At 35.8% G+C, this 14,728-nt stretch overlaps 1 protein-coding gene across 1 annotated transcript; it reads left to right on the top strand.

Moving 5' to 3' along the window:
* The first annotated feature begins 610 nt into the window (after positions 1 to 610).
* LOC116126302 (DENN domain-containing protein 1B-like) lies at positions 611 to 8,496 on the top strand. Its single transcript, XM_031411999.1, has 9 exons — positions 611 to 751; positions 3,548 to 3,610; positions 4,074 to 4,148; positions 4,234 to 4,284; positions 4,673 to 4,750; positions 5,546 to 5,680; positions 6,726 to 6,833; positions 7,511 to 7,576; positions 8,073 to 8,496. Exons 1-9 carry the CDS (start codon positions 611 to 613, stop codon positions 8,139 to 8,141), a joined length of 786 nt encoding a protein of 261 aa, XP_031267859.1. The 3' UTR covers positions 8,142 to 8,496.
* Positions 8,497 to 14,728: the final 6,232 nt, after the last annotated feature.

The following is a 14,728-nucleotide window of genomic DNA, read 5'->3' as shown; positions in this document are numbered from 1 at the left end:
AATGGTATATCGACATTTTATCATTTTTACGGGGGATAGTTTTAAATTTTTTGTGTTTAAGGTTTGTGCATACAAAAAAAAAGTTAAAAAAATGCATTAATAAAATATTAAAAAAATCTGCCCAATCCTATTCTTCGTTTCTTCTCCCCTTTCTCTTCTCTTTATTCTCTTTCTCTTTTTCCCTTCTTGCCTCTTTTCCTCCGGTCATAGGCAAGAACCCCGCAACGAAATATGGCCAGATCGAAAGCCCTCTCGTCTGTCTCTTCCCGTCTCATCTTCTTCACCTCTCTCATAAAAGGGCAAAAACATGGGGTCTTTTGCAAAGCTATCGCACTTCCCCACCCATTTTCCGGAAGCCCCGTCACCGAAACCTTCCTCTCCCGCCAATCTTCTTTTAGTGTGCCCTCTCCAGAACCCCCATATTCCCGTCGTCGTTTGCACCATTTCACCGGCCATTGATTCCTAGGGTTTTTGTTGTTTGTGGAATTGGGATTGATTCGTGTTTTTCGGAGTTTTTGATGAGAAATTGATGGTTGGAGATAATTGGGAGTGTTTTTTTTTTTTTGTGTTTTTGTTTGATTTTGGGGATTTTTGATCGGTTTTGGCATTGATGATTGATTTTCGAAGTTTTGGCACACCATTTTTTGAGGTTTTGGCCCCAAACCTTCTGGGCCTTGCGGTTTTGTTCTTTGAGTGTTTGAGAGTGATTCTTTGGGATTTTGCATTGAATCCTTTTGGTGATTTGAGTGAGGTTTTTTTGGGGGCTTTGGTCGTTTTGCTGCTGGTCGTCCTGTGGTTCTGGCGAGAGATGAAGAAGATGAAGACAAGATTTTAATTAAAATATTATAAAAATAAAAATAATAAAATTGAGAAGAAATATATTTATAAAATTAATATTAAAGAGAAAAATTGGGGAGAATGTTATATTTTTTTGTTTATTGGATATAAAATTACCATATTATCGTTTTTTAAACTAACTTACTAACAGATTTGGACGGAAGTTAGATAATTGACAAACTTTTGTTCGCCAAAAGATTATGACATCTGTTGTAATGGTTTAAAAAAAAGTAGAAAATATTTATATAGTGAAAAGGTTAAAGAAAGCAAAGGCCAGAAAATATTTATATAGTGAAAAGGTAAAGAAAGCAAAGGCAGTGGTGGCAAATGGAAAAGGGCAGAACGACATATTCCCGCCCAAGTTCGGCGAAACACACTTGTCTATCCGTCAAGTTTTAAAACGATACTTTTTTGCCATCATATTTTCCTGTTAAGAAAATCCATTTTAGAGAAGAGTAGGATGGTCCATTTACATAAATCGCAAAAACAAAATTTAAAAATTAATCTGAACCGTGTAACTTTTCACTTTTTCTTTCTTTCCTTTCCTTATTTCTTATCTTTTTTTTTTTTTTTTTTTTTTTTTGATTATCTCTGCCTTCTACGCTGAAGGCTGCAACACCGGCGTAACCTGCAACTGCCAACTGGGTTGGCAATGTCACAAACCTTGAGCCACGCGACTTCTCTCTCTTCAATGCCTCTTCTTCATGCCATAGTTCATCCCCAATACTCTAATGACCGATTGAACTGTGACAAGTCTTTATATTTTGCATGAAACTTGAAGGACTCATAATGAAGCAATGCATCAAATCCATGGCTTGGGCCAGATTATTTTTCTCCTCTATAACACGGGGTTGGGCCGAGACAAGAACAGTTTCATTTTTCTTTTTCATAGGTTTCAGTAATGGGTTTTGATTTTTTTTTTTCTTCTCTTGTGTTTATTATGACTATAATTGTTTTAGTGAGATGTAAGATGAATTTGATTATGGAGTTGAGATGTAGGATGAATTTTGAATGCGGTGTAAGAGGGGGGAGATTTCAATTGTGTTTGAATAATGGGAGGTGATTGGATCTGGATGAATTTGGGTTAGAGTTTGAATTAATGGGAGTTGAAGTTTTTCAAATCTGGTTGAATGAAAGACTGCTGGTCAGTCATTCTCGAATGTACGTGCATCCCCTTAAGCATATGAAAAGAGCGCAATTCCGATTTTACCAAACTTCTCCTTCATAGGCAACTTTCACTTAATCTTTTAAGATGCAATTTTGTACAATCTTTTTTCTAAGATTTTTGGAAATCTGTTTTGGAAGATTTCTGTAAACTTTGTTGCAATAAAGAGTTAAGTTTAATTTTTTATTAATTTGATACTAATTAATTTTGAAGTTGTTTTAATAATGGGGGCTGTATGGATTAATTTAAAGTTAATGAGAAAATGAAGATTATTTTGAATTGATTTTAGAGATTATTAATAAAGGTAAAAAAGACATTTCATTGGTTAGTCAAATTTTAATAAAATAAAAAATAGTAAGTCAATAAATTACAGTGATATAGTTACATATGTTCACAGAACATTCATTGGTTTGAAACTTTACGGAAGAAAAATGTTGTTTCGCCAAACCTGTGGGAAAAAATCGGTCTCCAAAGTAAAGTAATGAAATGGTTGGTGGGATGTGAATCTGGTACGTTATAATGGACAGATGCCTACCTGCTTCAGTGATGCTTTCGCAGTGACCATAATTATTTGCTTCGCCTTGGATGAATAAGCGACATATTCCCACCAAGGTTTGACGAAAACCTAGTTAGTACCCCATTTACATTATTTCAATCCTCACCCTTAAATAACAGTTAGTTATTTTAGGGTTTAGAGGGTGTAATTACCATGATGCCCTTAACCCTAAATTAATAATTATGTTTTAACCCCTAAATTAGTAGAATATAAACTTAACCATTTTATTTTCAAATTATGTCAAAAACACTACGGTCACTATACACTCATGTCGAAAAACAGCTCGATCTGGGCATGTTTTTTTATGGCGTCGAACCCCTGGTCACCTCCATCACCTTCTCCTAGTCCGTCGTCAAACCCTCTAGTTCTCAACTCATTGGCCCTCCAATCGTCGGGCGGTTAGGCTTAGGGTTCGGTGGTGGGTTTTTCTTTTCACTGGATTCTGGTCGATTCTGGCGTGTGAAAAAATCAATTGGACCACCACCACTGCAAACCATCTATGTCTCAGTTTTGGATAATTTTTCATGAATATTGATCTCCCCTGATTCTAGGTTTTCATTGCATTGAATTCTTGCTATGATTGTTCATGGCTGTAGTCTACTATAATTATCAGGACAAACATGTCTAAATTTGTGGCATTGCTGTTTTGAGGAGGCAAATTTATCAAGTATAACGATGCTTGCATATGAGAGATGCATCTATGATATGTGAAACTCATCCTCTTGTCATAGAGATGTCACTTAACATTAGTTTTTGCCTCAGTACGTATTGCCTTTAACTTGGATTAGTAATGAAGTGTTTTATTCCTTTACAATTTAGTCAAAATGACAAAGATGCTGCATATGCTTAATACATGTCTGTGCTGATCAGATCGAATGGTGTTCTGTTTTGTTATGTTGGACTAATTTGAATGTGTTTTCCTGTATTGATTTTTCATTGGACCTACGTAAAGGGCTAAACATAGTTCTTATTTCTTTCTCACTTTGCAGGTGTTAACAATGTTTGCAGCAGCCTTGCTGGAGAAACAAATCATTGTTGTTTGTTCTAATTTGGTAATTATCTCTCAGAGTTGATGATGGTTATGCATGGGGATTGCAGTCCACTCCATATAGATTCTCTTTATATCTAAATCTTGTTGGGGGAACATATGAAATTTGTTTTTTCCAACTTAAATATGGTTCATCTTACCCTGAAAGCTCCTTGGACCAAGCAGCTCCTGTTGGCTAGTTACACCAATTGATCTGAATTGTTTGTTGGTTTGGTTGGTGTGGGATTTTTCAATACCTGTGTACTTTAGTACTTGGATTGTAAAAGATGGTTTAGTTGGGTCCAAAAATTTTAACTGGGTTTGGTTCATAATTTATCCAAGGCAGATTCCTTCTGTCCAGAACCTTCAGAAATTTTAGTCCAATACTTTGGATCTTTTGTTGTATTTTTCATTTATCCATCTTAATGCTGAACAGTGAATAGAGAAAATCAGTGGACTTATATTGGTTTTCTTATTCTTGGGTACAGGGAATCTTATCTGCGTCAGTTTTGTCTATTATCCCTCTAATACGTCCCTACCAATGGCAAAGCCTGCTAATGCCAGTATGGTTTCCTTTTTTGACCTATCTCTTGTTTAGTGTTTCTTGACTGTTGCTTCATTATGATAATTTGGTGTATGGATTTACAGGTTTTGCCAAATGACATGCTGGACTTCCTTGATGCACCTGTTCCATACATAGTGAGTGTTCATCGTTTTAGTCGTGGTGATACTGATATTTTTAGATATGCATCTTTTAGATATGCGCTTTATGGATGCATTGGCATGTTCAAGTCACATAATTCCAAAGGAGACATTATTTATAGCTGTTTATGGTGGAAAAATCTAAACTCTGACATCGTTGCCATTGCGGTATCTTTACAAATTTTGCGGATGTTAATTTATCAGAAAGAAAATCTTAAGAAATTATCTTCCTCTAGTTTTTTTCCTAAGGAATAAGATAAATTTGGCAATGTGATGCTGTTATGGAGTTTGATTTGTAATGCGTTTCATGTTTAGGAACCATATTAATTTTCCTAGTTAGTACTATTTCTGACACCACATTGTCTAATAAAAGTAACTTTTGTAGGTTGGTGTAAAGAACAAAACCAGTGAAGTGCAGTCAAAGTTGACCAGTGCCATTCTGGTTGATGTGAACAAGAACCAGGTTTGCATCCTATTCTGCTGTTCCATTTGTTATTTGTTCCTATGACTCAATTAGATTCAGACTGGATGTTAGGCATGTTATTACCTTTGCACGTTACATTGATAAACCTGCTGGAGGATTTTATTTAGAATTTTTGGGATCTTCTTGATTTATATAAAGCACTAATATGTTCTGTAAGATTTATCTCAATATTTGCAATCGTTCATAGGATGATTTCATGGTTTACATTTAAAAATAATTTTGTTTTTCATCATTAATGTGCATTGGGAAAATATTTCAATGGCATCCTTTTTGTGGCTTTAGGGTTGGCAGGCCTCCATACTTATATTATTTACTTATCAATTTCTTCAGTGGGTGAATGGGAAAATCAAAAGCTTCAATTTTGTGAAATAATTGCAATCAATATTATGTTTGTGACCTTTTTGAACTATTCTGTTGAAGGAAAAAGAAAAGACCTTTCAACATTTGGAGTTTGATTAATAAATACAATTGTTATTATAGTATTTTATGTGCTGTATCTGTGGATTAAATCCTTTCCAGAAAGGATGCACTGGACCATGGATTGGGTCCTGGAAAGTATTGTTACTTCAAATTTACATATGTTGTGCACTTCTTAGAAGCTGAAGCCAATTGAATTTCATGCTTGTATGTGGCATCTTTTGATGTTGTTGTTATTGTTTTTTTGTTTTTTCCTGATGTTATGCTCTTTTTGTGTCTGTGGATATTTTTAATAATTGGATTGCTGGTGTAACAATGGTGTTTATCTGTTATATTTTCCCTTCTATGATGTAATAGGTAAAGGCACCATCAATACCACAATTACCACAACACAAGGAGTTATTTGCATCCTTAAGTCCTTATCATGCAAAGCTTGTGGGAGAAAGTTATTTGGGGAAGAAAAGACCAGTTTATGAATGCACAGATGTGCAGGTGTGCTTTTCTGCTTAGACTTTATCGTTTTCATTATTATATGTCTGCCTCCCCTTCCCCTTTCACCTCTCGTTTTCTACTTGTTACTTGCATTAAAAGCTTTATGCAGAAATATATCGAGTTCTTGTGCAGTATACATGGCTATAACTCATGAACTAAAAGTTGAATTAGTTATGTTGCAACTACATGTTGAATTTCTATATTTGAACTAGATCTCCTGTTTCCGGTGTTCTTTAGTATTAATTATTTGTATTGAAATACAATTATGAACAAAATCAGTGTTTGAAGTTATGAAGGGAGCTCTGCACTGTGGTTTTCTGGAGTTATTGAGTTGACCTCTTGTTAGTAAAAGTGAATTCGCATTTTATAGTCTAATTTTACGAAATATCAATTTTCAAAACAGTTAGCATCACTCAACTTCTATTTGTTATCATCTTTTGAGCACTATAGCCAAGAAGTTAGGCTATTATTTATCTCATCTTTGTACTTCCCAATCAATTTTTGTTATTGTTCTTCAATTGCTTCTCCCCTCTGTTCTAAGAAAAGATGGTTAACTGCCCATCATAGTATATATTCATTATCAAAACTTGATCTGTTTGATACTGATTCTGGTAGTCCACAAAAATTTAATTGGAGCATAAATGGGACCTTTTTGATCAAATTTGACTTTGGCTCATGGTCCTGGCATGCAACATTAAGTTTTTAGACAATCACATTCCTGATAGGGTACATAGTCAGTGGTATTTTTCTTTTACGTATTTGAGGTTTGTTTTCATTTTTCTCTTTCAATATCACATCCCACATTATGCATTGGGAAGGACATGTCTACTATTTAGGGAATGGATGTATATGTTTCTGGCATGTTTGATGTTTCCAACCATCTTGGTTCTGTGGGAACATTCCCCAGACCTGTGAATCATTGATCTGTCACTTTGATACATGTTCTGTTTCTTGTCTACTAGTTTACTTGATGTTGTTAGTAATTTTGTGGCTCTGTTATTTCGTCGTTTTGTTGAGTGTTGTTTTTATGTGTTGATATGTGTAGATTGAAGCTGCAAAGGGTTTTCTAGCAGTGTTAAGATCTTATTTGGATTCACTTTGCTCTAATCTTCGCTCGCATACAATTACAAATGTACAATCAAATAATGATAAGGTTTGTATTACTTCCAAATTATAATGTTTTACGTAGAACAATGTTTGACTGCTTGTACCAAGTTATAAAATATTTTACATCTGTAACACTTGATGGGTCTTCGATTCTCTTTTAGTATCTATCTAAAAAAAGTTATTTAACTCGGTGGAACAAGTTGGTGAAATATGATACGATTCTGTCAGTAGAACCATATTATTTCTTTTCAGATGTATAGCTGTATATCATGTAGAAAAAGGTATAGTAAATTATGTAAATGAATGACACATTCAATTGAGCATAGTAGTCCAAAAAATCATTTGAGGCCATTATTTGGTGCTCTAGAAAGAGCCTTCTGCTGCCTATCAGGTGCAAGAGTTTAATCTTTAGACCCAACACTTAATGTAGAAATTGTGGAAGTTAAAACATTATACATTTTACTCCTTGCAGGGGATTGGATAACAGGTTTTTGTTTAAGAAAAGGTCATTGGTTTCAAGTCCTTTCTGTTTTAGTTGGTCAAATAGCTCTTATGCTCTTATTCTCTACCTTCTGGTAGGGGAAGTACATTGCTTGAGGCACAGACAGTATTATATATTAACTCTGAACTTAATGTATTATTCTGCATGTTTACATTTTATTGTTAAATATGAAATGAAAATTGTATTGCTGTAAACCTGATCCCAGAATCTTCCTCTTGTAGGTGTCATTGCTTTTAAAGGAGAGTTTCATCGACTCATACACTAGTCGTGAACGACCATTTATGAAGGTCAGTTTCTTTGAGCGTCCAACATATGTTTCCCATTGATTTTTCTTCAGTAGTTTATAACTTTCTGTGTCGTATCATGGACTAGTATAACATTTTTCATGATGACAATTTGGTATTATTGTACTTCAAAGTACTGTGATGTACTCATGACTGCTTGGTGGGTAGATTCAGGAAATTAGCTTAGGGTTACTTGGGACTGATCCTTTTGTTTAGCATCATATCATCATCTGTGTGGGTTAGAATATTAAAGAAAGAGGTTACCCATTATAAAGCTATATCCAGTTGCTTCAGTTAACTGCATTTGTAACCTCAATAGTGATTTATGTCTATTCAAATCATCTTGTTAGTGTAACCTTGTCTTGCTTTCGGAAGCAAGTGCATTAATGACTTTCCAATACTAAATAATTAATACTGTTTGGATTAGTTGGAGCCGAGAGAATTCTGACTGATTTTTTGTCCTCTTTTTTTTTTTTTCTGATTTCTTTATGCCAAGCAGCTTTTTGTGGACACACAGCTTTTCTCTGTACATACGGATCTTGTTCTCTCATTTATCCAGAAGCAATAGTGCTGTTATGCAACTATGGCCTCCAATTGTATTTTTGTTGCAACTTGAACGCAAGTTCAGATATGTATGAACTGTTTATTTATATTAGTTAGATTTTAGTGTAGTTCAAAGTTGCTATTTCTTATGATTAATAGCAGAAAGTGTAATAAAAACAAAATCTCACTGCTTTATCAAACACACTTGAATAGTTTTGATCATGAATTTTGTCAGCTTTATTCCTAAAATGAGTATACAAAATTTATTAAGATAAACCAATTTTTGAGGTTATCGTTGTATCCTAGATGTTGTATTACTTGTGCCACTCAATAAAGCTTAATCGTTGTCAATTTGATTGGATTGACAGCACATTTATCTTCGTTATTTGTGTGGTTACAAGTTCTGTTCTAAAGCCCGATTCGATCAGTTTAATCGGTCAGACTGAGAGTCTCAGACTTGGGGCCTTCTCTGGGCCAGGTTACCACTGGCAACTATTATCAAAATCCTTAACCTGATCATCAATGAATGAGCAGTTATCAAGTGTTGCGATTAGAGTGGATTTGTAGAGTGAAGGTCGGTGGTTAAAGGTGTGGTCTTGGATTGAATTTGGGATATCGGAATCAATCGTAATTTGGTCAAAAAAATCAAGGTATGTGTGAGTCACGACCGACAGATAGGGGGCTACCAAGTGTCAAGTTAGAGGGATTTTATAGAATGGAGACTGGTGGTTAAGGTGGTGGTGGTGTTAGATTGAATTTTGGTCGTTGGAATCAACCATAATTTGACGGGGAAAATCAAGGTATCACAAGTCGCGACCGTTGAATGGGGGATTATCAAGTGTCAGGGTTAAGGGGGTTTTGTAGAGTAGAGGTTGGTGGTTTAGGTGGTAGTGTTGAATTGAATTTTGGTTGTCAAAATCAGTTGGAAAAGCGAAAACCTAACTATGGCAGGAGTGTATTTGCTAAATTTTAAACTTGTAGGGACTGATATATACTTTTTAGAGGTATGTTTGTTAGATTTTTAAACTTTATGGATCACCAGACACCAGTTAGGACAGTGATTAAACCGGTCAACTTGAGACCCGACCCCTTGGCTAGGTGACACCTTGGGTCCGGGTTGCAAGCAATGTTTTAATACCCAATCCGAGGTGAAACCTGGTTAACGGATCGGGTCTCTAAGTTGGGCAGTTGAACCAGTGTGACTCACGTCAGCATGATTAGCCCTTAAAAATTAATGAATTCTTGTCTCTGGTTTCATCGACCTGAAGTCCTGAACTGTGTCTCTGAAAGACTGAACTAGCGGTTGCTTCATCTTCTTCCTTATAATCCAACTCCCTCACAATAAAACAAACAATACAAACCAATGTTTTAAATGTTTTAATACCATGCTAACCGAAACTGCAGCAAAAAACCCAAATCGCAATTTGTCCACTTAAATCGCAAAAAACTAGCAGCCTACACATTTCAAATCGCAAAAACCCAGCAACCTACTCCATTCCAGTAAAAAAAACCCAGCAACCTCGTCCATTCAAATCGCAAAATCGACCCAAATCGAAAAAACCAACAGCCTACTCCATTCAAATCGAAAAAAAACCAACAACCTTCTTCATTCAAATCGCAGAGTTGACCCAAATCGCAAAAACTAACAGCTGCTAATTGAAAATGAATCCCAAAAACAAATCATATATACCTAAAATTAATCAAACACTCTGAAGATGAAATGAAGAAATCGACAGTGGAAGAGAGAAAATATGGGCTAGGGCTCGTTAGAAATGAAAAAAAAGGGCAAAAGAAATCGATTTGGGAATTAACGACATTGACTCAGTTTTGACCGTAAACTGGTTGGATCAGCAGTTTGATACAGTAACCCTGGTCAAACCAGGTGAATTCATATCCTCGGTTTTTATGTTAGCCCGGCTCTGCTTAGTGGCTTGTGACCGATCGAGCCGGTTGAACTGGACGGGCCGGGACGGGTTTTAAAATCTTGGTTACTAAGTATTGACAGATGGGAAAGACTGATGAAGCTTTCCATGTTTTGCCTTAAAAGATTAGGGGTAACGACTTACACCTACCTGAATTTGCTTTAAACTTTAAAGATAAATTGGTATCAAAAGGTTTTGAAAGATAAATACCCACTTTCCGTTCATATCAGTTAGTAAATCTGTTAACTAAAATGGTATTATCGACATTTTATCATTTTTACGGGGGATAGTTTTAAATTTTTGTGTTTTAAGGTTTGTGCATACAAAAAAAAGTTAAAAAAATTGCATTAATAAAATATTAAAAAAATCTGCCCAAATCCCTTATTCTTCGTCTTCTTCTCCCCCTTTCTCTTTCTCTTTATCTCCTTTCTCTTTCTTCCCTTCCTTGTCCCTCTTTTTCCTCCGGTCACTAGGCAAGAACCCCGCACCGAAATATGGCCAGATCGAAAGCCTCTCTCGTCTGTCTCTTCCCGTCTTCATCTTCTTCACCTCTCTCATAAAAGGGCAAAAACATGGGGTCTTTTGCAAAGCTATCGCACTTCCCCACCCATTTTCCGGAAGCCCCGTCACCGAAAACCTTTCCTCTCCCCGCCAATCTTCTTTTAGGTGTGCCCTCTCCAGAACCCCCATATTCCCCGTCGTCGTTTGCTCACATTTCACCGTCCATTGAATTCCTAGGGTTTTTGTTGTTTGTTGAATTGGGATTGATTCGTGTTTTTCGGAGTTTTTGATGAGAAATTGATGGTTGGAGATTAATTGGGAGTGTTTTTTTTTTTTTTGTGTTTTTGTTTGATTTTTGGGGATTTTTGATCGGTTTTGGCATTGATGATTGATTTTCGAAGTTTTGGCACACCAATTGTTTGAGGTTTTGCCCCAAACCTTCTGTGCCTTGCGTGTTTTTGTTCTTTTGAGTGTTTGAGAGTGATTCTTTGGGATTTTTTGCATTGAATCTTTTGGTGATTTGAGTGAGGTTTTTTTGGGGCTTTGGTCGTTTTGCTGCTGGTCGTCCTGTGGTTCTGGCGAGAGATGAAGAAGATGAAGACAAGATTTTAATTAAAATTAATTATAAAAATAAAATAATTAAAATTGAGAAGAAATATATTTATAAAATTAATATTAAAGAGAAAAATTGGGGAGAATGTTATATTTTTTTGTTTATTGGATATAAAATTACCATATTATCGTTTTTTAAACTAACTTTACTAACAGATTTGGACGGAAGTTAGATAATTGACAAACTTTTCGTTCGGCCAAAAGATTATGACTATCTGTTGTAATGGTTTAAAAAAAGTAGAAAATATTTATATAGTGAAAAGGTAAAGAAAGCAAAGGCCAGAAAATATTTATATAGTGAAAAGGTAAAGAAAGCAAAGGCAGTGGTGGCAAATGGAAAAGGGCAGAACGACATATTCCCGCCCAAGGTTCGGCGAAACACACTTGTCTATCCGTCAAGTTTTAAAACGATACTTTTTTGCACCATCATTATTTTCCTGTTAAGAAAATCCATTTTAGAGAAGAGTAGGATGGTCCATTTACATAAATCGCAAAAATCAAAATTTAAAAATTAAATCTGAACCGTGTAACTTTTCACTTTTTCTTTTCTTTTCCTTTCCTTATTTTTTTCTTATCTTTTTTTTTTTTTTTTTTTTTTTTTTGCCATTATCTCTGCCTTCTACGCTGAAGGCTGCAACACCGGCGTAACCTGCAACTGCCAACTGGGTTGGCAATGTCACAACCTTGAGCCACGCGACTTCTCTCTTCTTCAATGCCTCTTCTTCATGCCATAGTTCATCCCCAATACTCTAATGACCGACTTTTGAACTGTGACAAGTCTTTATATTTTGCATGAAACTTGAAGGACTCATAATGAAGCAATGCATCAAATCCATGGCTTGGCCAGCATTATTTTTCTCCTCTATACATCACGTGGGTTGTTGCCGAGACAAGAACAGTTTCATTTTTCTTTTTCATAGGTTTCAGTAATGGGTTTGATTTTTTTTTTTTCTTCTCTTGTGTTTATTATGACTATAATTGTTTAGTTGAGATGTAAGATGAATTTGATTATGGAGTTGAGATGTAGGATGAATTTTGAATGCGGTGTTAAGATGGGGGATGAATTTCAATTGTGTTTGAATTAATGGGAGGTGATTGGATCTGGATGAATTTGGGTTAGAGTTTGAATTAATGGGAGTTGATAGTTTTTGCAAATCTTGGTTGAATGAAAGACTGCTGTAGTCATTCACTCGAATAGTACATGTGCATCCCCTTAAGCATATGTAAAAGAGCTGCAATTCCGATTTTACCAAACTTCTCCTTCATATGCAACTTTCACTTCATCTCTTTTAAGATGCAATTTTTTGTACAATCTTTTTTCTAAGATTTTTGTGAAATCTGTTTTGGAAGATTTCTGTAAACTTTGTTGCAATAAAGATTAAGTTTAATTTTTTTATTAATTTGATACTAATATTAATTGAAGTTGTTTTAATAATGGGGGCTTTATGGATTAATTTAAAGTTAATGATGAATAATGAAAGATTATTTTGAATATGTATTATTTAGATGATTATTAATAAAGGTAAAAAAGACATTTCATTGGTTAGTCAAATTTTAATAAATAATAAAATTAGTAAGTCAAATAAATTACAGTGATATAGTTACATATGTTCACAGAACATTTCATTGGTTTTGAAACTTTACGGAAGAAAAATGTTGTTTCGCCAAACCTGTGGGAAAAAATCGGTCTCCCAAAGTAAAAGTAATGAAATTAGGTTGGTGGGATGTTGAATCTGGTACGTATATAATGGACAGATGCCTACCTGCTTCAGTGATTGCTTTCAGCAGTGACAATAATTATTTTGCTTCGCCTTGGATGAATAAGCGACATATTCCCACCCAAGGTTTGACGAAAACCTAGTTAGTACCCCCAATTTACATTTATTTCAATCCTCACCCTTAAAATAACAGTGTTAGTTAATTTTTAGGGTTTAGAGGGTGTAATTACCATGATGCCCTTAACCCTAAATTAATAAATTATGTTTTAACCCCTAAATTAGTAGAATTATAAAACTTACCATTTTATTTTCAAATTATGTCAAAAACACTATCGGTCACTATACACTCATGTCGAAAACAGCTCGATCTGGGCTGTTTTTTATGGCGTCGAACCCCCTGGTCACCTCCATCACCTTCCTCCTAGTCCGTCGTCCAAAACCCCTCTAGTTCTCAACTCATTGGCCCCTCCAATCGTCGGCGCCGTTAGGCTTAGGGTTTCGGTGTTCTTCACTGGATTCTGGTCGATTCTGGCGGTGAAAATCCAATTGGACACCACCACTGCAACCATCGTCTCCAAATCTATAAAACCCCTATGTCCCTAGCAACCATTTCATCGCCATTTGCTGGTCGAGAGTTTGTGTTCATTGGCCTTTTTTGGTGAAGTGGTGGATGGAAAACGGTGAGTTGCCATGGCTAGGAAGGTTAGGGGTTTTGTAGGGGAGGATGCGGGGAGTCAAATGGCGGTGGTGGTTGGGGTTGTCGATGTTCAAAATAGCCAAAAACCGGCAAAAACCAATCCCATGTCATGGCTGCCATGGCCAGCGATCAGTAGGGTTCAAATGGTGGTGATAAGGGTGATTTTGGGTGGAAGAATCGTTGGAAAATGGTGAAAAATGTCGGGGATGCCATTTGCTAACGTGTGTCGGAGGACTGTTAGAGGCTGCGGTCTACTAATGTGCGTCTTCTATGTAAAATGACCAATTTACCCTTTTACCGTTACATCAAACATTTTTTCGTCACTTTAAGAGTGTAAATTGGAATAAATATAACCTGAGGTACCAACTTAGGATTCCGTCAAACCTTGGTGGGAATATGTCGTTTACTCAGCCTTGGATTGGCCTTTAACATGTGGTAACAAGTAAGTGGCATCTTTATTTATATTAATAGGTCCTACACAAGATCTAGAGCACTGAAATCTTACCCCGTCCGCATACATTTTAAAAGACGCACCACTCGGTTATGTATATGTCTACGCATATCAAGACAATAGAAAGAGTATGGTTTAGTTAAATTTTTTGGGTGGTCCTTGTCCAGTTGTTAATTTACTCTTATCATTGAATCTGCTGTTTAACTCTTGGTCTTTTTCCCATTGTGTCTCTTTACAACATCCTCTTTTGCAGGCTCTCTTCTTCACTAACAACAACCTTAGATTGCATTAATTTATTTGCAAGTTGTTTATCTGTAGGTGGGATGGTTTTTCTCATGTTTCAAAGCGTTCCCACTTAAGCAAATGCTTCATTTATCGAACCAATTTAATAAGGCACTCAAATTTGTAGGCACCTTTGAGGTAAAATGTTATTTAAGATGAGTTGTGTTGTATACATGTATATATATTTGGGAGGTTAATGGGAAAATTGAATTCCATTGAAGGGGGGCCCTATTAAAAATATATCTTACTACTTTATAAAGCAAAGTGAAGTGAAATAATGGAGTGGGAAAACAGTAGTTGGGGGAAATTTGGCCCTGGGGAGCTGTTCTGTTCTGTAGACTGTAATGGTCAAGTGGGATTGTACAAAGGAAAAAGGTTGTTCGCATGTGTTGGCAGGGGATAAGAACAGTAACAGTGCCAAAGAGTTCA

The sequence above is a fragment of the Pistacia vera genome, unplaced genomic scaffold, assembly GCF_008641045.1.
Source record: "Pistacia vera cultivar Batoury unplaced genomic scaffold, PisVer_v2 Contig179, whole genome shotgun sequence".
In the NCBI taxonomy this organism is placed as follows: Eukaryota; Viridiplantae; Streptophyta; class Magnoliopsida; order Sapindales; family Anacardiaceae; genus Pistacia; species Pistacia vera.
The sequence above is the reverse complement of the archived record's forward strand: the minus strand, read 5'-3'. Positions and strand labels throughout refer to the sequence as shown.

Excerpts from the sequence above, each read along its gene's own strand:
- LOC116126302 (XM_031411999.1), top strand. The coding sequence starts at position 611 with ATGATTGATTTTCGAAGTTTTGGCACACCATTTTTTGAGGTTTTGGCC. Across the intron at positions 4,285-4,672 it reads ATGCACCTGTTCCATACATA|GTTGGTGTAAAGAACAAAAC; the intron begins GTGAGTGTTCAT and ends TAACTTTTGTAG. Across the intron at positions 4,751-5,545 it reads TTGATGTGAACAAGAACCAG|GTAAAGGCACCATCAATACC; the intron begins GTTTGCATCCTA and ends ATGATGTAATAG.